The following is a 21,705-nucleotide window of genomic DNA, read 5'->3' as shown; positions in this document are numbered from 1 at the left end:
TACCATGATCTATGTGCTAATAATTACGTGCGTTGTTTGCAACTTGTGTATGAATTTGATGCTTAACGATAAACTGTAAACGCGTACTTGACAAACTGTGAGCTAAAACATGTTAGTTGACTTAGGATTGACATGTTGACCAAGTTTGCATGACCTACTGAGATGGTTGACTTTACTTAACTCCTTTGACCAAGTTTGACTTTTGGTTTGACTTTAGTTGACTTTTGTTGACTTACTTGAACTTGTTGACTTTTTCTTGCGTGTTGAGGCAGTCTGAGTACTAGGACTATGCGTACACTATGGGTTGACATAGTGTGACTTATGTATTTACTTAAGGTAATTTATTTGCTTAGGTTGCATTATACGGTCGTGACTGTCCGACTACCGTACCATTTTACTAAGAAGTTTTACTGTGCTTTTTCAAAGGTGAGTCTACAGTCCCTACTACTTTTTACATGGGATGAGAAAACATGATGTTTCAAATGTTTTACATATTAGGCACGAGTAACTAAACGATATACATATGAGTTCAGATCAAAAATTCCTTAGCTTGATTATTGATAATGCTAAAAAGGAACATATATTTAGTATCAATATCCTTCCAACATGTAAAGCTTTTAGTTACTATTGTTCTATTTTTATGTAATATTCGTTTAAATAAATAAGTGCGAAGACAAAAGAAGAAAACGACGATTTAAAGACGCAAATGACCAAAAAGCTAAAAAGTACAAAGTACAATCCAAGTGGTTCAATTTATTGATGAGAAACGTCTCAAAATTACAAGAGTACGAGCCGCGAAACGCAAAGTACAAGATATCTCCGCGTACGAAAGGACGTTTGAAAATCCGAAACCGGGACCAGAGTCAACTCTCAACGCGCGACGTAACGGAGCTAAAATTACAAGTCAACTATGCACATAAATATAATATAATATATAAATAATTCTTAAAATTATATATATATATATATATATATTATATTATATAATAAAACGTCGGCAAAACTAGAAAACAAAGTGATTGGGCTGGATCCAGCTGGCCTTGCGATCGCATGTCCAGGATGCCTAAAATCCATGCGATTACATGAAGGGAAAATCCTGGCCAAGTCTATAAATCGAGCAGTTTTTGGATGAATTTTGTACACCATATTTCATTCTTCCTCTGTAATCAAATATATATATATATATATATATATATATATATATATATATATATATATATATATATATATATATATATATATATATATATATATATATATAATTTTAAGTTTAATTTAAGTTTAATAATAATTGGGTTATTGTAAGAAATGTTTTAAGGTTTTGTAAGTCGGAACTCTGTCCGTGTAACGCTACGCGATTAATCACCACTGTAAGCTATGTTCTTCCTTTTTAAATTAATGTATCGTAACTAAGTTATTATTATGCTTATTTGAGCCAAAGTAATCGTGATGTTGGACTAAAAATTAAAATTAGGTTATTAGATTTTGTACCATAATTAAGGTTTGGACAAAAGACCTACACTTGTGGACATTGGACTATTGACTATTAATAGATAGGAGGTATTGTCTAATCGAATGAAAACACATTGGAACCTGTCGAACCTATCTTCAAATTAGTTAATCTAATAATTATTAAAATGATTATGTATGTTCTATTTAGTGACGTTTATACGACATCTTTTACGATCATTTAATTAATTATTCGGGTTAGGTAATTGGTTATTCATTCTGATCAAGTGGGTAAATTAATATTCATATCTCATTAAAACAGGGGTGGATTATATACAAGGATAATTGGTGTAATTGTTAACAAAGTATTAAAACCTTGTTACAGTTTGAATCCCTAATTAGTTGGAATATTTGACTTCGGGAATAAGGTTAATTTGACGACCATTTTGTAATTATGACCGATGGACTATTATGGACAAAAACCAAATAGGTATCAAATAATCCAGGACAAAGGACAATTAACCCGGGTAACAATTAATCAAAACGTTAAACATCATGATTACGGAAGTTTAAATAAGCATAATACTTTTATTTCATATTTCATCGTACCTTTATTTACTGTCATTTTAATTACTGCAATTTACTTTATCGCAATTTAAATTCTGTCATTTATATTATCGTCATTTATCTTTACGCTTAAAATATAAAATCGACAAACCGGTCATTAAACGGTAAAAACCCTCTTTTATAATAATATAACTATATATAATTATATATATTTTATACAAATATAGTTGTTAAAAATATAGTACGTATCACTAGCTCCCTGCGGAATGAACCGGACTTACTAAAAACTACATTACTGTACGATTAGGTACACTGCCTATAGTGTTGTAGATAGGTTTAGGTATATCCACTCTAATAAATAAATAAATAACTTGTGTAAAATTGTATCATATTTAATAATATTTCGCAATAAAAATATAACTATTTCGTATACGCCTCTGCGAACATCAATTATATTAATTACTTTACGTAAGCTCGACTTATAGGGACGGTACCATTAGGTTTGATAAACCTCGCCTCAACGCACGAGGTGCTTATTCTGTTGTAACTTGTACACTTAATCGGTGTATGCTTAGAAATGGTAAAAGGAAGACGCGTAGCGCATTAGCAATCTGCAGGTTAAAGTCTTATAATCAAGTGCTCATGATAATGTATAATTTTATGATGTTTTCAAGGAAATCTCGTGGCCTAACATACGATAAATGCTTTACTAAACCCGTAGATTCACTCAACGTTTTTGTTGACCTTTTGCATGTTTTATCTCAGGTCCATAGAGGTAATGCTTCGCTTGCTGAAGTTGTCATGATTGCTTGTTGCTAGTAATGGAGTGCCGTCCAACATGTTTTATAGTTTCTATTCCCAAGAACTTACATTCGCATTGAAAATCATTTACTTTAATTACTGTCTTGAGACTATTTAAGTTGGTTATTGATGTCAAACTATTTTCGAAATTATTTTACATTTAAAGACTTTGCCATTTGGTAATTAATGCGAATGCTTTTTGGAAAACGTCTCATATAGAGGGCGTGACCGTTAACTGTGGGACTAGTGTTAATACGCCATTAGTGGATTCTGACGGGGTATTACAATATACAAGTTGTCATCAGGCAGATTAAGGCTCATTGTGTGCAGAGCTTCTTCGATATCAGCGGGTGTGGATGAAGCAACAGAGTGTGCATAATTGGGCTGAGGACATGGACCTAACAGGCCTGCTTGACTATTCAGATTGTTGCTGTTATTGGGCCGAGTCCAGGAAACAGTAGGATAAGGACAGGGAGGTGTGGTCCATTGTTGGTTTTGCCAGACATATGGCACGTAGGCCCATTGGGGTTGGGTGGGTTGATTAGGACTTGAAAAAAAATTGTTGCTGTGATTACCTCTACCACGTAAACGACCAGATGGATGCCCATAACCTCGTCCCCGAATTTTATTCCTGTAATTTCCTCTTCCCCGATTGTAATTGTTGCAATTGAAGGATTGACCAGGTGATGAAATAGGAGATGGATGCCCGTAAGTTGGTGAAGAGGAAATTAGGGCTGTATTCGTTCTGGTTGGTGTCAAGAAAGATTGGTGTGATTTGCGTGTTTCTTCAAGAACTAGCATCGATCTAGCCTCATAAAAGGAAGGGAGGGGGTTATGATGAGCAAGGAGAGAGCCAATGGTATCATAATTATCGTTCAAACCTGTAATCATTTGCAAGACTAATTCTGGTTCTTCAATTTTTGAATTAATGTTGGCGAGTTGATCAGATAAGTGTTTCAATTCTTGACAATATGCAGAGATATTAGGAAAAGAATCGAGTTTTGTATTGGAAAATTTGTTTTTGAGATGAATCACACGAGAATGATGATTGTCATGGAATATGTTTTTGAGTCTATCCCTGTATTGTTAAGCATTTAAGTCTGGTGCAAGTACGTTGAGCATGAGTTCGTTTGAAATTTTGCCATAGATCCATTGAAGGACTATGGCATCTAATCGTGCCCAGTTTGCAGGTTTGGGTGTGGTGGTATTGGTAGCAGTAACAGTAGTGTCAGAAGAAGATGATTCAGTGGGTGGTATAATGTGGTCGATCTTCAAAGGCAGTGCAGTGATTTTTAAATAACTCAGTCCAAGCCGAATAATGACTTGTAGCTAATTCAAGGGTAAGTGGTATGAAAATTTTGATATTGTTGACGGTTATTGCAGGATGCAATTTCGATTCTGCCATGAGAAATAGAAGATGAACTTGAGAAGAATGAAGGTGAAGAGAGGATCAGAAGCCAGATACCATGAAAGAGTATGTCGAATGAGATGATTTGCATTCCCTTGAATCACGTATATATCCTAATTACAATAAGTTATTTTAAGAGAGTCTAACAAACAATACACGTTTACAGCTATATCATTGACTATTCTATACAATGCAATATTTACTTAATTTAGATGATATGATTTGGTCTATTATAGACCTTATTGCATAACCTATTACATTGACTAATATGCATTAAACAAACCAATGCAAACCAACTACAACCAAACTAGTGAACAAAATGAATAATAAAATAAACCAGATTGCAATACTTACTAATCGAGTACCCAAACCTCCTAACAACCCCAAGGCCGACTTCAAATTATGACGAAGAAGCAAAAAACAACAACAACCCATCGCAAACCAAATCAACATAAGTGAACCAGGAGTCACCCCACGACACTTAAAAACCCGAATTTTGCACATACGAGACACAAAACAGACACTACTAAATCAGAGATTGACGTAAGAAAAAACAAACACCGCCGCCAGAAAATACCAAGAACTAATGAGCATCCTTGAAAATCCAAAGATGTAACATCCCGCATTTTTCCGTTAAATCATTTTAACGCCCGTTTTTTTTAAATAATCTTTCGTCATCTATATTCGTACCTTCCGTTAACTAACGTTCTTAACATTTTTGTTATTTGATTTTAACATCTCCCGTTTACTCTCGCGTATTTAAAATAATTCGTTTGGTTAATTCCCGCACTCCAAACTTGAGGGACTAATCTTGTCACATGGAGGAACTTGGTTAACTAGTCACCCACCACCACCACTCATTCATTCATCACCTCCTCATCTCATTACTTCTATCTTTTTTTCTCAAACCCCAACATCAAATATTTATCATCTATTTCAGATCTAGGAAGCTCACGACAAATCCGACTACATATTTGTGATCCTTGCATCATCCTCTTCAATTTGGTACCAATTTCACTACTTGGGGTAAAGTTTCTAAAAATTCTAGATTTCTCTAATTCGTTTTATAGACTTGAAATGGTGTTAGTTAGTGTCTATGGCTCGTTTATAACATGAATATGTGATTTGTTTGCTTATTCATGATGTTTTGAGTAATTAGCATGAATACTTGAAATGGATTTGTTAAATCCTTGATTTTGGTTGATTAAATGTTGTTAGATGTTAAACCTTATGTGTTAAAAGTGTTAATAGCATCATTAGCTTCGTTTTGGTATGTTGGATGACATGAAAACCTTACATTAACATGATTATTGATTTTGTGATTCTCGGTTAGGGTTTGATAGATCTTAAAACGAATGTTCGATGCATTAAATGCTTTGAAATGTCATTTGTAAGTGTTTAGTTGTATTGTACGCGTAATTACCTACGAAACAGCATATTATATGTGTGTAGTAAGTTCCTGAATCATAAAATGCGTTTTACGAACTTGACACTTCAATGATGAACTTTTAACGATCATTCGATGAGGATTTGGTCATTTTAAATGATGTAATTATTTTAATACTATGTGTTTAGTTGTATTTCTCATCAAAATACCTTTCCAATGATATAAGATACGTGTTTTGAATGTTTTCGGTTCATATTTTGTGTTTGAAAGTGTTTTGGTTCGAGACTTGTCAAATTGCAGCAGCAGCAATCTGTAATACATTTGGACGCCGTCCCAATCCCTTGGATGTTGTCCCACCCTTCACTGCTGGACACTGTCCAGCCATTCTGGACGTTGTCCAGATGATCTATCAGGGGCTGTCCAAAATTATCATTTTTCGTTTAATTCTAACTATGTTACGCACCTCCGATTAACATGAAACTTGGCCAACATGCTCATATATGATTATATAACTTAGAAAAATTGTCGGATACCCGACCCGACCCCGTTGACTATGACTTTGACCAAGTTAGACTTTTAGTCAAACTTAACCAAAAACTTATGCAATCGTTCTAATCCTCTTTTATACTAGATTCTTGCATGAAACTTGACAACTTGATTCACATGCTATATAATCAAGTCGTAACGAGCCATAGGACTAATTGAACACATTTCGACCGACCTTATGTCGTAATTGTTAATTAATACAACCTATTTGTTTAGGTCAAGACTAGCATTCGTTCTTGCACACGTTTACCTTATGAAGTAACTTTATACTCTTGCACTCAAGGTGAGATCATAGTCCCATCTTTTCAACAACTTTTATACCTTTAAATCATGGGATGAGAAACATATACAATTTTATACTACATACTTTATACTTTGAACACAAGTACAAAAACAAACATTCCACAACGAGTTAGAACAAAAAGCCTCAATTCAATTATCATTAGTTACACTTGCAGGGTGTAAGCGAGAACTTATATTATGTGATCACATGGGCTTGACGAGCCTCATTCGGACGGTTCGCTACCGTTAGCGGATGAAATATATTTTCGGGTTTAGTGTATGTTCTAACACTATGTAACAGGGTACAAAACAGTTAAGTCTTGATAATTGGGTGCTAGCGAACATACTTTCGGAATGCAAACGATTTGAATAATCAACGTTATGGAAATACAAAATCTTGTGGTTCAAAAACAACGTTTTACTAATACACCTATGATTTCACCAACGTTTTTCGTTGACAGTTTTCTATATGTTTCTCAGGTTCATACTTGGCTACTTGATACATGCTTCCGCACACTTTGATTTCTTGCTTGGGGTCAAGCATACATGCATACGCTAGTGATAGCGCCTTTGGATTCAAACTTTAAGCATACATACTTACACTATTCATAGCAACCGTGATTTTAAACTAATTATGTCGCAAGTTATTTCATTTATACTTTATCACTCTTGTAAACTTAAACTTGTTGTCGAACCGTTTGGCAACTTAAAACTTTGCAAGTCATGCACGTTTCAAATGAATGCGACATAATTTTGGTCAAACGCGTCTCATTTAGGGACTATGACCACGTAGTGAGACTTAAGTTAACGGCACCGTCAATGACGATTTTGTCGGGTCGTTACAGATGGTATCAGAGCGTTGGTTGTAGGGATTTAGGATGTGCATTAGTGTGTCTGACAGAGTTGTTAGGACGCATTAGTGAATCTAGACTACAACCGGAAAGTTAACCATTGCATCCTGACTTGCATTTGCTATAGATAGCACTTACTTGACTACTTGTACATTTATACTGAATCTTTCATAGGTGAACCCCTTAATGGTACCAAATTTTCATCATACGAACTTGTACTCTACCACTTTCTGATAACGCACGTAAATTCAAGATTCATACGCGTAAGGATGACGACGACTTCATTCGTTACACTAGTGCGGGAACTTTGTCTCCCGGATTGTTATTCACCACCGTTCCAACTTACTATCAACAAGTATTGTAAAGTTTCCACCACTATGGCAATCATTAACCACTACCGATGTTACACCGGTGTTCTTCACTACCTACCACTTCTTGTTACTACCGCCACTACTCTAGGCGGGTATCGTCATCACTACTCATCACTACGGTTGCGTACTACTCATTATCATAATTCGTTACTCTTTTCGTGCAGAAAGACGTTATTGTTAGACTTGAACCGCATTGACGTGAACAATCATTTATACACTTCCCTCGGGAAATGCTTCTTCAGAGTTTCACAAATTCTTTCGATTCGATACGAGTCACGTTAGAGATGCTGTTACACTTTGTTCATTATAAATCTTCACGATTACATGAACTTGATTCTATGGAGTGATGTGGGAATGGAGGTATGAGTTAGCATAATATAACGACACTCGATCAACGTAGTTATATTATGGTATGTCATACCAAAGTTCTAATGACTCGTGATGGTGATTGGACTCGATCAACCTAATCACCATCATGTGCCATGTACATGACTTTATTTTTCCTTGTTGGCATCCGAAAACTTTGAGAATATTGTTAACAACCATACTAGGGACACATCTTTGAGTATTGCCAAAACATATTTACGCTTCCGAATGAATGACGAATTCTTTCAACTTCGACATAGATTACACGTGTATACTATCTCATTTTTGCACAGTTTTATCGACGAACTACAATATGCTTGTTATGCTCACATCGAGGCAGGAACTTCACTCGTATTACACTCGTACTTCCGTGTAAGGAAAACCTTTATCTAAATTCTCAATGGAGAGAGAGACTCTTCACGTTATACTAGTATTCGCCACGAGGGTGAATAGTCCTAACAAACATTTTTTGGAAACCAATAAGAAACCTATTCTAACAGACGTCTTTCAAAAACCAAAAAGATGGGAAAGACTTGTACAACTATACATTGCAGGAATCCTATCTCGACATGGTGTGCCATTGTCATTTATTTCGGATTAAGATACTCGTTTCACTTCTAAATTTCGGAGTGCCTTACAAGAAGCCTTGGGAACACGTTTAAACATGAGTACCGCGTATCATCCACACACCGACGGACCAAGCAAACATACGATTCAAACCTTGGAAAACATATCATGAACTTGTATTGTTGCCTTTAATTGATTTCCTCTTACTACGATGGATATCATTCGAGTATTAACGCCGCACCTTTTCGAAACTTTATATGGCCGCAATTGTTGTTATTTTAATTGTTGGGCCGAAGTAGGCGACAAGTAAACCACCGGACTCGAACTCATTCATGAAACAACCGAGAAATTATTCAAATCCAAGAAAGGCTCAAGACGGCCCGTAGTCGCCAAAAGAGCTATGTCGATGTTAGACGTAAACCTTTCGAATTCCAAGTGGGTAGCCACATAGCATTAAAAGTCGCACCTTGAAAAGGTGTAATCCATTTCGGGAAACACAGAAAGCTAAATCCGCGATATTTTGATCCTTTTGAAATCATGGAGCGTTTTGGACCCGTTGCTTGCCGTTTAGATTTTCCGACTCATTGAGCTCCGTTCATCCTACTTTCTAGGTGTTAAACTTGAAAAAGTGTCTTGCTGAGCAAGGACTTATTGTTCCCTTCGATGAGCTTACTATCGATGAAAAACTTCACTTCCTAGGAGAACCGGTTGAAATTATGAATCGTGAAATCAAACTCTAAAACAACGTAAAATCCCGATTGTCAAAGTTCATTGAAATGCCCAAGGAAGTACTTTCACTCATTTGTAGAATTGATGACTACTACTTCCAACTAAATTTCGGGACAAAATTTATTTTAAGGTGTAGGTAATGTAACATCCCGCATTTTTCCATTAATTCATTTTAACGCCCGTCTTTTTTTTTAAATAATCTTTCGTCATCTATATTCGTACCTTTCGTTAACTAACGTTCTTAACATTTTCATTATTGGATTTTAACATCTCCCGTTTACTCTCGCGTATTTAAAATAATTCGTTTGGTTAATTTTCGCACCCGGCTCCAAACTTGAGGGACTAATCTTGTCACATGGAGGAACTTGGTTAACTAGTCACCCACCACCACCACTCATTCATTCATCACCTCTTCATCTCGTTACTTCCACCTTTTTCTCTCAAACCCCAACATCAAAGATTTATCATCTATTTCGAATCTAGGAAGCTCACGGCAAATCCGACTACATATTTGTGATCCTTGCATCATCCTCTTCAATTTGGTACCAATTTCACTACTTGGGGTAAAGTTTATAAAAACTCTAGATTTCTCTAATTCGTTTTATAGACTTGAAATGGTGTTAGTTAGTGTCTATGGCTCGTTTATAACATGAATATGTGATTTGTTTGCTTGTTCTTCATGTTTTGAGTAACTACCATGAACACTTGAAATGGGTTTATTAAATCCTTGATTTTAGTTGATTAAATATTGTTAGATGTTAAACCTTATGTGTTAAAAGTGTTACTAGCATCATTAGCTTCGTTTTGGTATGTTGGATGACATGAAAACCTTACATTAACATGATTATTGATTTTGTGATTCTCGGTTAGGGTTTGATAGATCTTAAAATGAATGTTCGATGCATTAAATGCTTTGCAATGTCATTTGTAAGTGTTTAGTTGTATTGTACGCGTAATTACCTACGAAACGGCATATTATATATGTGTAGTAAGTTCCCGAATCATAAAATGCGTTTTACGAACTTGACACTTCAATGATGAACTTTTAACAATCATTCGATGAGGATTTGGTCATTTTAAATTATGTAATTGTTGGATGATATGTGTTTATTGTATTCCTCATAAAAATACCTTTCTAACGATATAAGATACGTGTTTTGAATGTTTTCAGTTCATATTTTGTGTTTGAAAGTGTTTTGGTTCGAGACTTGTCAAATTGCAGCAGCAACAATCTGTAATACATTTGGACGCCATCCTAATCCCTTGGACGCCGTCCCATCCTTCACTGCTGGATGCCGTCCAGCCATTCTGGACGCCGTCCAAATAATCTATCAGGGGCTGTCCAAAATTGTCATTTTTCGTTTAATTCTAACTATGCTACGCACCTCCGATTAACATGAAACTTGGCCAACATGCTCATATATGATTATATAACTTAGAAAAATTTTTGGATACCCAACCCGACCCTGTTGACTTTGACTTTAACCAAGTTTGACTTTTAGTCAAACTTAACCAAAAACTTATGCAATCGTTCTAATCCTCTTTTATACTTGATTCTTGCATGAAACTTGACAACTTGATTCACATGCTATATAATCGAGTCGTAACGAGCCATAGGACTAATTGAACATATTTCACCGACCTTGTGTCGTAACCGTTAATTGATACAACTTATTTGTTTAGGTCAAGACTAGCATTCGTTCTTGCACACGTTTACCTTATGAAGTAACTTTATACTCGTGCACTCAAGGTGTGATCATAGTCCCATCTTTTCAACAACTTTTATACCTTTAAATCATGGGATGAGAAACATATACAGTTTTATACTACATACTTTATACTTTGAACACAAGTACGAAAACAAACATTCAACAGCGAGTTAGAACAAAAAGCCTCAATTCAATTATCATTAGTTACACTTGCAGGGTGTAAGCGAGAACTTATATTATGTGATCACATGGGCTTGACGAGCCTCATTCGGACGGTTCGCTACCATTAACGGATGAAATATATTTTTGGGTTTAGTGAATGTTCTAACACTACGTAACAGGGTACAAAACAGTTAAGTCTTGATAATTGGGTGCTTGCGAACATACTTTTGGAATTCAAACGATTTGGATAATCAACGTTATGGAAATACAAAATCTTGTGGTTCAAAAACAACGTTTTACTAATACACCTATGATTTCACCAACGTTTTTCATTGACAGTTTTCTATATGTTTCTCAGGTTCATACTTGACTACTTGATACATGCTTCCACATACTTTGATTTCTTGCTTGGGGTCAAGCATACATGCATACGCTAGTGATAGCACCTTTGGATTCAAACTTTAAGCATACATACTTAGCTATTTATAGCAACCGTGATTTTAAACTAATTATGTCACAAGTTATTTCATTTATACTTTATCACCCTTGTAAACTTAAATTTGTTGTCGAACCATTTGGTAACTTAAAACTTTGCAAGTCATGCACGTTTCAAATGAATGCGACATAATTTTGGTCAAACGCTTCTCATTTAGGGACTATGACCACGTAACGGGACCTAAGTTAACGGCGCCGTCAATGACGATTTTGTTGGGTCGTTACAAAAGACATGTCCATTTGAAAGAGCAAAAGGCTGTGATGAACAGGGAGGTAAGTAGTTGTACAAACAGAGAGGCGGCAATACCGAAGCAAGGTCACCTCCGATGAGATCCAACTAGGAGAAGAGCAACCAAGGATGAAAAAGCAGCCGCGTTCCAGGAACAGTGAAGTGAAAGATGTAATTCCAGGAACAGTGAAATGAATGATACAATTGTCGTGTCTTTCATTAAACCTCAAAGGGGTATTTATACATAATACATATCTTGCTCACCGAGCTAAGGCTAAGAGTCCTTTTACATTCAAATATTGACTTGCCATATATTATCTACAAAAGAATATTATCTAGAACTATATCAACTATTACTCCCTTGCAGTTTGAGCGAGAGGCGGATGAACGCCAAGACTAGAGAAAAAATTATCAAACAACACTCTAGGTAATCCTTTGGTGAAGATATAAGCAATCTGAAACCGAGTAGGCACATGTAGAATCCGAACTTGACCTTTGGCAACCTTCTCACGAACAAAATGAACATGAATTCCTATATGCTTAGTACGTTGATGCTAAACCCGATTACCATATAAATATATAGCACTGACATTATCACAAAACACCAGAGTGGCTTTAGAAACCAGAGACTGTAACTCAAGAACTAAATTTTGAAGCCAACATGATTCGGCCACTATATTCGCAATGCCTCGATATTCAGCTTCGACACTTGAATGAGAAATGGTAGTCTGACGTTTAAATGACCATGAGATAAGATTGTCACCCAAATAAACACAATATCTGAAAGTGGATCGGCGAGTGTCCGAACAACACGCCCAATCAGCGTCGGTATAAGCAACAAGCGCTTGGGATGACATTTTAAGAATATGTAATCCCATAGCCGACACAAAACTAATGTAACGTATAACTCTTTTTAACATGTGCATGTGATTAACTGTAGGAGCATGCATGTGTAAATAAACCTGTTGTACTGCGTAAGAATTATCCGGGTGAGTAAACGTTAGATACTGTAACTATGTAAGGCACCTGCAAGACTACGATAAAGAGTCGGGTTCTGATAAAGCGTTCCACTAGTCGAACTAATTTTCCTTGCGTATCAATAGGAGCAGAAACAGAATTACATGATTCCATCCCATCACGAGTAATAATGTCATGAGTGTAGGCCTGTTGAGTCAAAAATAACCCTGTTGTAGTACGTGCAACCGAGAGTTCCAAAAATGAGTGTAATAACACGATATCTTTCATAGCAAATTCACGAGACAATAATGTCATGAGTTGTTTCCGCAAACTAGCAGAAGATGTGGTAAGGATAATGTCATCTACATATAAGGTTGTTTGTAACGGGCCAAAGTGACCCCGTCAGTTGCCCATGTGGCAACGAAGAAATGCCAAATTTTGCGGTAATGGAGTGGCACTTTGTGGCGTCACTTTGGTGTGAGTTAGAAAGTGACACTAAAAGAAACTTGGTGTCACTTGTTTATTTATTTATTTTTTTATTAATTTAATATTATTTTATCCTCTTTTAATACTTAACTCAATTATATTTTAATACACCATCACAATACTCCTAACTAACAAAAAAAAAACACGTTCTACTCAGCAAAAAAGTGCAAAAAGGCAAATGACACCACAAAGAAACGCCACAACCGTTACAAATAGTCTAAGAGTGAGTAAGCAGTATCGGACCCATGATGATAAGTAAATAATGAGTGATCACATTTACTATTGAAAAACCGAATGGTAGTGGTAAATTTTTCAAATCACTGATAGCAAGCCCTCGGTGCTTGCTTGAACCTGTAAAGTGACTTTTTCAATAAACATATGTAATTAGGATGTGTCTTACAACGAAAACCAAGAGGCTGGTACATGTAGACCGTCTCTAAAAGATTGCCATGTAAAAACGTATTTTTGACATATACTTGATGAATATCCCAGGATTTAGAAACCACAATGCTAAGAACAGCTCGAATAGTAGCCGGTTTAACAACCGGAGTAAAGGACTCATGATCGTCAATACAGAGCTGTTGAGGGCATCCATCACCTACTAAACATGCTTTATAACATTCAGAAGATCCATCAGATTTCATTTTGTGCCTAAAATTCCACATGGAGCGACTAACCTGCATATCTGGTGTACGGGGTACAAGAACCCACGTCTTATTTTCCAACAAAGCTTTATACTCATCGGCAACGGCACTATTCCAATTTGGGTCAGATAGAGGATTGGTAGGAATTGGAAAGAGTTAAGTTGTAGCGGACAGATAAAAAAATTGGGTTTTGAGATACCCGCTTTACTCTGTGTAGTCATAGAGTGAGTTAGAAGAGGTTGAGTAGGTTGAAATACTTGTGTGGGTACAGAGTTATTAAGCAGACTGAATTGTGAGGAGGATATCAGGCTGGCTGGCCCAACAATTGGGGACAAAGCAGATGGCGAAACAAATTGGAATGTTGAGGAGAGTGGGCTCGATGGCCCACTAGTACCGGTAGGATTTGACTGAGGAAAAGCAACTGGATGCGAGATGAATAAAGGGTGAAAATTATTAGTAAGAAAATCATATGAAGGAAAAGAAGAATTTTGAGATTCAGAAAACGAAAAACGTGTTTCATTAAAAATGACGTGTCGAGAAAGATTATTTTATTACGCGATATATCAAGACATTTGTATCCACGATGATATTTGGAATATCCTAAAAATACACATGGTTGGGAACGAGGTTGAAGCTTATTAATGAGTTTTGATGGAGTAAGCGGATAACATAAGCACCCAAAAATAAGTAGATGCTTATATGATGGGATGCGATGATAGAGAAGTTGTGTTGGTGTAAGGTAACGAAGTATTTTGCTATGAAGAATATTGAGAAGGTAAGTTGCCAATTCTATAAATGATGCCAGAAAGTGAATGGAACGTGAGAATGAGAAAGAATACTTCAGATGATGTTGTTGATAGAGCCGATTTTATGTTCGGATTTGCCATTTTGAGAGGACATGACAAGCGGAAAGTCATTCCGTTTTGATTAAAGAAATTATGAAAGTTGGAGTTATTAAATTCTGTACCATTATCACATTATAAAGCTTTGATGCTAAAGTCAAATTGAGTTTTGACATAAGTGTGAAAGGCTTTAAAGATAGAGAAGACGTTTGATTTATTTGCAAGAGTTTGTATAATCATCAAGAAAAAGAACATAATTTTTTTGTCAGCCATTGCTCATAACTGGAGTTGTTCACAAGTCACTATGAATAATATCAAATGGTGCAAAAGTACGAGAATTAGATGACTCAAATGGGAGTTTGATATGTTTTCCAAGTACACATGAAGAACAAACTTTATTAAGAAATTTTGATTTACAATAAATAAACTTTATTATGAGTAAGACAATTTAAGAAATCAATGTTTGGGTGACATATTCGATGATGCCATAAATCAGAAGAAAAAGCAACAAAAGTTGAGGGAGACTTGAGATGTTGCAGCAAGGAAACATTTAGCGGATAGAGATCATCGATGCTGTTACACAGCATGATGGGGGTCCCCTTTAGAAAGTCCTTCACAGTGAAACTAAAAGGGTCAAAATCAAGAGAAAGATTATTGTCAGTAGCAAGACGACGTACAGATATTAATTTCTTAATAAGATTTGGTGCATAAAGAGCATTACATAAATAAAGAGGACGTGTGAGAGAGATGAGATTTTAGTGTGGCTTGTCCCAAATAAAGGGATACATGTACCATTACCAATAATAATGTTGTTAGAAAAGCTCGAAGGAAAATAGGACTTGAGTTTACCTTGTGAACCCGTCATGTGAGAAGTGGCGCCCGTTTCCATGTACCAATTTTCATCCTGAGCACTGAGGTTCATTGTGTACATTGATTGATCAATATCAGTAGGAGTAGAAGCTATGTAATGTGCATAACTGGGTTGTTATTGCTGTGGTCTTGGGCATGGGCCGAGAAGGCCTGGTTGATTACCGGAGTATCCACTATTATTATTAGCGGGTTTGGACCACGAGAAAGTTGGATGAGGACAAGGAGCTACGGCCCAAGGTTGTTCCATTGTTGCGGCCCATTATTCCAATTAGGTGTATAGGAGTGATTCGGCTGATAATTGGTCTAAGAGGAATTGCGACCACGACCTCGATTGTTGCCTCGATAATTCCCACGACTACATCCGCGGGTTTGAGGATTATGTGAATAAGGCGTAAATTGAGTTGAAGGCGATGATTTTCTTTGTAAAGGATTCGTAAGGTTAGAGTTGGTGCACAGTAACGCAGTCGACGAGGAAGAAACTTGTTTGTTTTTGCGAGATTCTTCTAGTATCAACATAGATCTTGCTTCATAAAATGTAGGTACCTTTTCCCTATATGTTATGAGGGATTGAAGACTATCATAAGAGTCATTAAGTCCAGTGACCATTTGCAGAACAATTCGATCCTCTTCAAATACTTGACCAACGATGGCTAATTGATCGGACAAAACTTTTAATTCCTGACAATATGTTGATGCATCGGGGAAGTTTTCAATATGAGTATTAGCGAATTGATGTTGAAGATGAATGGCTCGCGAATATTTATTGTCATGAAAATATTCTTGAGACATTCCCAAGCTTGTTGTGTAGTTGATTCAGGCTTGAAGATGGTGCGTAGGAGATCTTGAGAGATTGACCCGTAGATCCATTGTAGAACAATGGCGTCTAGGCATTCCCAATTAGCCGTATGTGTTGGAGGTGTAACATTAGATTTGGGTGTTTTGGTAGAAGAGGTCATAGATGATGAATTCGTAGAAGATGGGATTATGTGATCGAGAACTTCGTAGGCTCGGCAGTGAATTTGAAAGAGTCATGCCCAAAAAGAATATTGATTTTTCTCCATCTCTAAAGTGATCGGTATAAAGTTCTTGATGTTGTTAACGGTGATGGCCAGATGAAGTGTAGACGATGCCATTGTAATTGTTGCAAAATAATATTAACACGCACGTTCTAATTATCAGGAAAAAAAATACCCACGTAAACAATTATGTAAGTATGTACGTGAACAGTTAACTCACATAATGCATAGTAGAGGTTTTATTAATTCCAAGAAAAAGCAAAGTTAAGGTTGGTGGTGTATACGTGTATGTGATGTTGAGATGGCCTCCAATAAGACGAAACAAGATAACAATAAGCTAGTTGCAATAAATTATTCTCACTGAAACAAAAAAGGACACCTGAGAATATTTAATTGACGGCAGAAGAGGTGTGATCAATTTTGTCGGTGTATAAAATCAAAAGAGAAGTACAAGAAACAATGAGAAAAAAGACTAGAGAGAATCGTATATGGCTGAGACCATGAAAGATATAATTGTCATGTCTTCATTAAACCTCAAACGGGTATTTATACATATTACATATCTTGCTCACCAAGCTAAGGCTAAGAGTCCTATTTACATTCAAATATTGACTTTCCTTACATTATCTACAAAAGAATATTATCTAGAACTAGAACTATATTGGCTATTATGAAGGATCTATATAACTCAAACACCAACAAAACTGAATATAACACTATTGAGAACATGTGAAACCTGCTTTGATGACCTAGTCACTGTCGATTGAACTACAACAGATGAAAAGAATATTTAGTGATGTGGTACATGCCTCATGTTCCTTCTTTAACTACAAAAGATAGAACGAGAAACCTGCAAGCCAAAAGTTCCAACATGCTTTTCACCTAACCATCCATAAAAATACATAGTGCTTTTGTAGTCGTTTAAAAGATATAACCTAAGCTGTGACTCTATAAATAGAAGACCTCAACCCAAAAGTTTATTTGTGCGTTTGAAGTGTGTGTTTACAATAGAGTTCGGTCATTGTATATCTTCTCATCTTAACTTGAGTTTGTTCTGTTATGCAATAGTTTGTGTCAACCGGATAACATTCCGCCTAAGTTAATTATGATTCTTTGAGACATAATATAAATAAAATAATATGTTGTAAATCTACCTTGAATTTTATCTCGCTTCAATTCCTTATATTTGTTTTAGAATTCATAATTTGTATTGACCCCCTCTATAATATGTTGTTTAAACATCACTAAACAACAGGTATCAGAACAGTTGAGATAACTTAACATCTTAGATTTTTACTAAATTGGTCGCTTACATGAATAATTTATATCTTCGAAATGGTTATGCTTCACAATAATCAATATTAATGAAGATGATTATCAAACTTAAAAAGATAGAATGATGTTTTATTTTGATTCAATTGATTCACTAATATCTGTTATTGTCTTAAATGGACCTTATATCACGACCACTAGCATTCCTCCATGCGGTTAGAAATTTTACTGAACAACTTTAAGGAATGTTCCATCTCATTCTAGCAAATGAAGTGGTGCGGACCGAAGAAAAGTTGAACTTGACATAAAAGCTAAAATGATAATAGCTATATATTTATTTAATAGTGTATTCAAAACAGTAGAGAAACTAACCTCATAATCTATATGGAATTATATTGATATTATGTATGAGGCAAATTTGGTGCAAGATTGGCCCTAGATACGAAATTTGGTGCAAGATTGGCACTTGGCTCAACATCACTATTCCTCTCATGGATTCGATCGAAGACTTATGGTCATGGATTAGTGATATCGGCTAAAAAGTACCATTTTCACCCCGGTATTAAGGCCCAAAAACAAGAAAGATTCAAACTTTATCGGCAAAATACCTGCTTCGTTGGTTAGAATTGAAGAGCAAGTAATTACAAAGACGGTGCAAAAAGAATCAAGAGAATCAGAGCTAAAACGAAGATTCTAGAGCAAAAATGGTGAAAGACAAGAAATCAAGTTACGATCCAGCGAATCAGCAAGCCAAACGGCTTGCCAAACAGGCTGCCAAACGGCCTGCCAGTATGACAAATGGCCTGCCATACGTCCAAATCAAACGGGCACGTTAAACGGGCTAGCCTGGCAAACGACCCCTGCAGACGGCTTGCCAAACGGCCTGCCAGCCGTTTGCAGGCAAATTTCATGCTTATTTAACGGGTCTTTGTCATTCAATCCAACACACACTTCAATTCACTTCTTTCTCTCTCTTGTACAATATTAGTCATACTTTCAAGGTCTTCTACTCCGTACAGAAACTCTAGTACCCGGAGAAGAACGCCGAAGATTGTATTAGGAGCGGTCTGGAGTTTGAAGTTGTCAATTTTGTATTCGGAACTCGTTTAATCTACTGGTACTTCTATCCTTTATCTTTATATGATGTCTTTTATCATTATGTTCTGTGATGTCGTTGCCATGATTAGTGAGTAGTTATCTTTAGTTTATGCTATGATATAACCAGTTATGATGCTGAAATAGTGTTATGGTTTGTGTATGTTCTCGAGATGCTTTCCGATTATGCTTTAAACTCAATCACTTTTCCAACTAATAGAATGTAGTTATTGGCTCTGCTATTGGGAAGTCGCGAACCCCGATTCAGAGTACACTATTTGTGTCACCCCTTGGTAAGAGAAATGTATCGGATACAACGTTAGATCAACTGAGGCACACCGGTTGTAGTAAGTCTATCAAGCTTTGGATTTCGACTGAGGACTCTTTCGTAGTGAAACATCTGACTAGACCCTTAGTACATTGTCGGTCCCAGACCATGCTAGTGTAGTCACTAAGAATATAAACTTCGTACGTGCATGCTGAAGCACAACGGTTATTGTAAGCTGTACCTCTGCTAAGTACGGCCATGGAACCCTGTCAGTGTTGATTACTACACTGCACTATAACGCGGTCTCAAGCATTGCACCCCGCTTGAGGGATTCTTAGTTAATTCAGGAACTATTTGTTTAAACATATAAAGGATTGAACCGTTAGGATAACTGGACGTGTTCATGGAAGTCAACTTGACTTGGCCATGGTGTTCTTTATGGTTGAACTCTTTTTAAGGGCCTAACCATCTTTTAAACCCAATAATTAAAGAAAGCATTAAAACACATCACGTCTCTCGGATATGGTAAACCCTGTATTCTATTATGCTTAAGAAATTTTAGATCTTTGTGGAATGTTAATACGTCACCCAACCGAGTCGCTCAATTGGATAAGCCGTCTGAATGTGTATGCCTGTAGTCAGACTGCACGGGCGTCGGGGGTAAGGGACGTTGCTGTCTATTCAGAATCTTCAAGCCTATCGCATTACCCAGTGACATGTCTTACGACAGGGGCGTTTAGGACCAGTGTAATGAATACAAGGCCTCTACCTATTCATGAGCCAGCATTCCATAGTCTCGGCAGAATAACTGATGAAATCATAGTATGCAGTTGTTTAACCCTATCTGAATTACAAATTTTATTACATTTACTTTATCTATCTTATAAACTAGAAAAATCCAAAATTTGGTAACCACTACTCCTGTATAACTATCTTAAGTTTTAAATATAGGTTCGATTCTACTGATATCTTAAAAATATGACTCTAGGTCATACTTCCCTTACTCATAATAAGGATTAGTACGATTTAGGCCCCGCTAAATATAAATTTAAACCCTCTTGGTGGTTGATTCTGACGTGTTGCGACCTAGCGACACCGCACAAATAAAACCATCTGTTTTAGCCATATCAAGAGGGAAGCTAGTTTTTGGCGCCGCTGTCGGGGACTTGGTATCAGATAATATTACTGTCTATCAAAATTATTCACAAGCATTTAGTGGTGTCTAAGAAATACAATTATAAACGGACTTGGTTGTTGGATTTTCCGAACAGTCTTATATTATATTGGAATCAAAAGGATCCTGCCTCTCTGTAGTTGGCCTGGCCACTTGGTTTGTTGTATAGTTCGTGCAAAACTCTGTTATCAAAGTACCAGGGAATCAGTAGCAAGAACCAAAAAGATATTTAACCTTAGGATAGTTAGATTATCTTAGATTACCTTAGAAATTTAGTCTATCTGCTAAAAATAAAAAACAAAAAGGCATACCCAGTGTATGACCCAAATCCGATCTAGACCAGGGCCGTTGTTTTTTGTACCTGATCCAGACGCAATAATCTCTAAAGCATGCAAGAAAGCACGAATCAGAAATCAAATGGCGTTACGCGTTACTTTAGCAGAAAATACCAAACCCTCGATTGAAGGTCGAGGAGGACCGATCAGATTTCCAGAGATTCAAGGACACTCGTTCGAGTTAAAACATCACATCATACAGCTCATCCAAAATAGCTGTCAATTTCATGGATTACCGAATGACAATCCTAATTCTCACCTTGATAAATTCATATCTCTTTCGAACTCCTACAAACAGCCAGGGATAGGACAAGATATAGTCCGGCTATACTTGTGTGACGACCCGGAAATTTTCGACCAAATTTAAACTTAATCTTTATATGATTCAATCTTTATATGTGTATATATTATAACTTGAAAATGTTAACAAGTATTAAATGTATAATACTTTACATGAACGTATTTGTTTCAATATGCTATTCGATAGATTTAGAAGATAATATCAAATGATTGATTTATCATATACATTGTATGATTACAAGTCTCGGTTGTGAGGTCCACATTGATGTGAGAAATCTTTCCATTTTAACAATATTGGAAAATGCTAAAGTGGTACAAGTAAGAACAAATGTGTCATTAACGAGAGTTAGTCCAAAGTTAGTAAAGATTCCCGTTTAAATTTTAAAAGCATGCTTTACAGTGTTTGCCTCGTGTCCTTTGGTAAATTAATTATTTAGTTTTCATATTATTAAAATCATTATTTAATATAATAACTTCTATTATTTAAATGAGTTTAAATTATATAAAACGGACTTTGAAAGATAACT

General features: G+C 36.1%; 1 protein-coding gene across 1 annotated transcript; it reads right to left on the bottom strand.

Moving 5' to 3' along the window:
• Positions 1–16,021: 16,021 nt before the first annotated feature.
• LOC139841950 (uncharacterized) lies at positions 16,022–16,507 on the bottom strand. The gene has a single exon (XM_071832136.1). The coding sequence runs from the start codon at positions 16,505–16,507 to the stop codon at positions 16,022–16,024; it is 486 nt and encodes a 161-aa protein (XP_071688237.1).
• Between the last annotated feature and the right edge of the window lie 5,198 nt (positions 16,508–21,705).

The sequence above is a fragment of the Rutidosis leptorrhynchoides genome, chromosome 4 (genome assembly GCF_046630445.1).
Source record: "Rutidosis leptorrhynchoides isolate AG116_Rl617_1_P2 chromosome 4, CSIRO_AGI_Rlap_v1, whole genome shotgun sequence".
Classification (NCBI taxonomy): Eukaryota; Viridiplantae; Streptophyta; class Magnoliopsida; order Asterales; family Asteraceae; genus Rutidosis; species Rutidosis leptorrhynchoides.
Note: the sequence above shows the minus strand (reverse complement) of the source record. Positions and strands in the feature narration are given on the sequence as shown.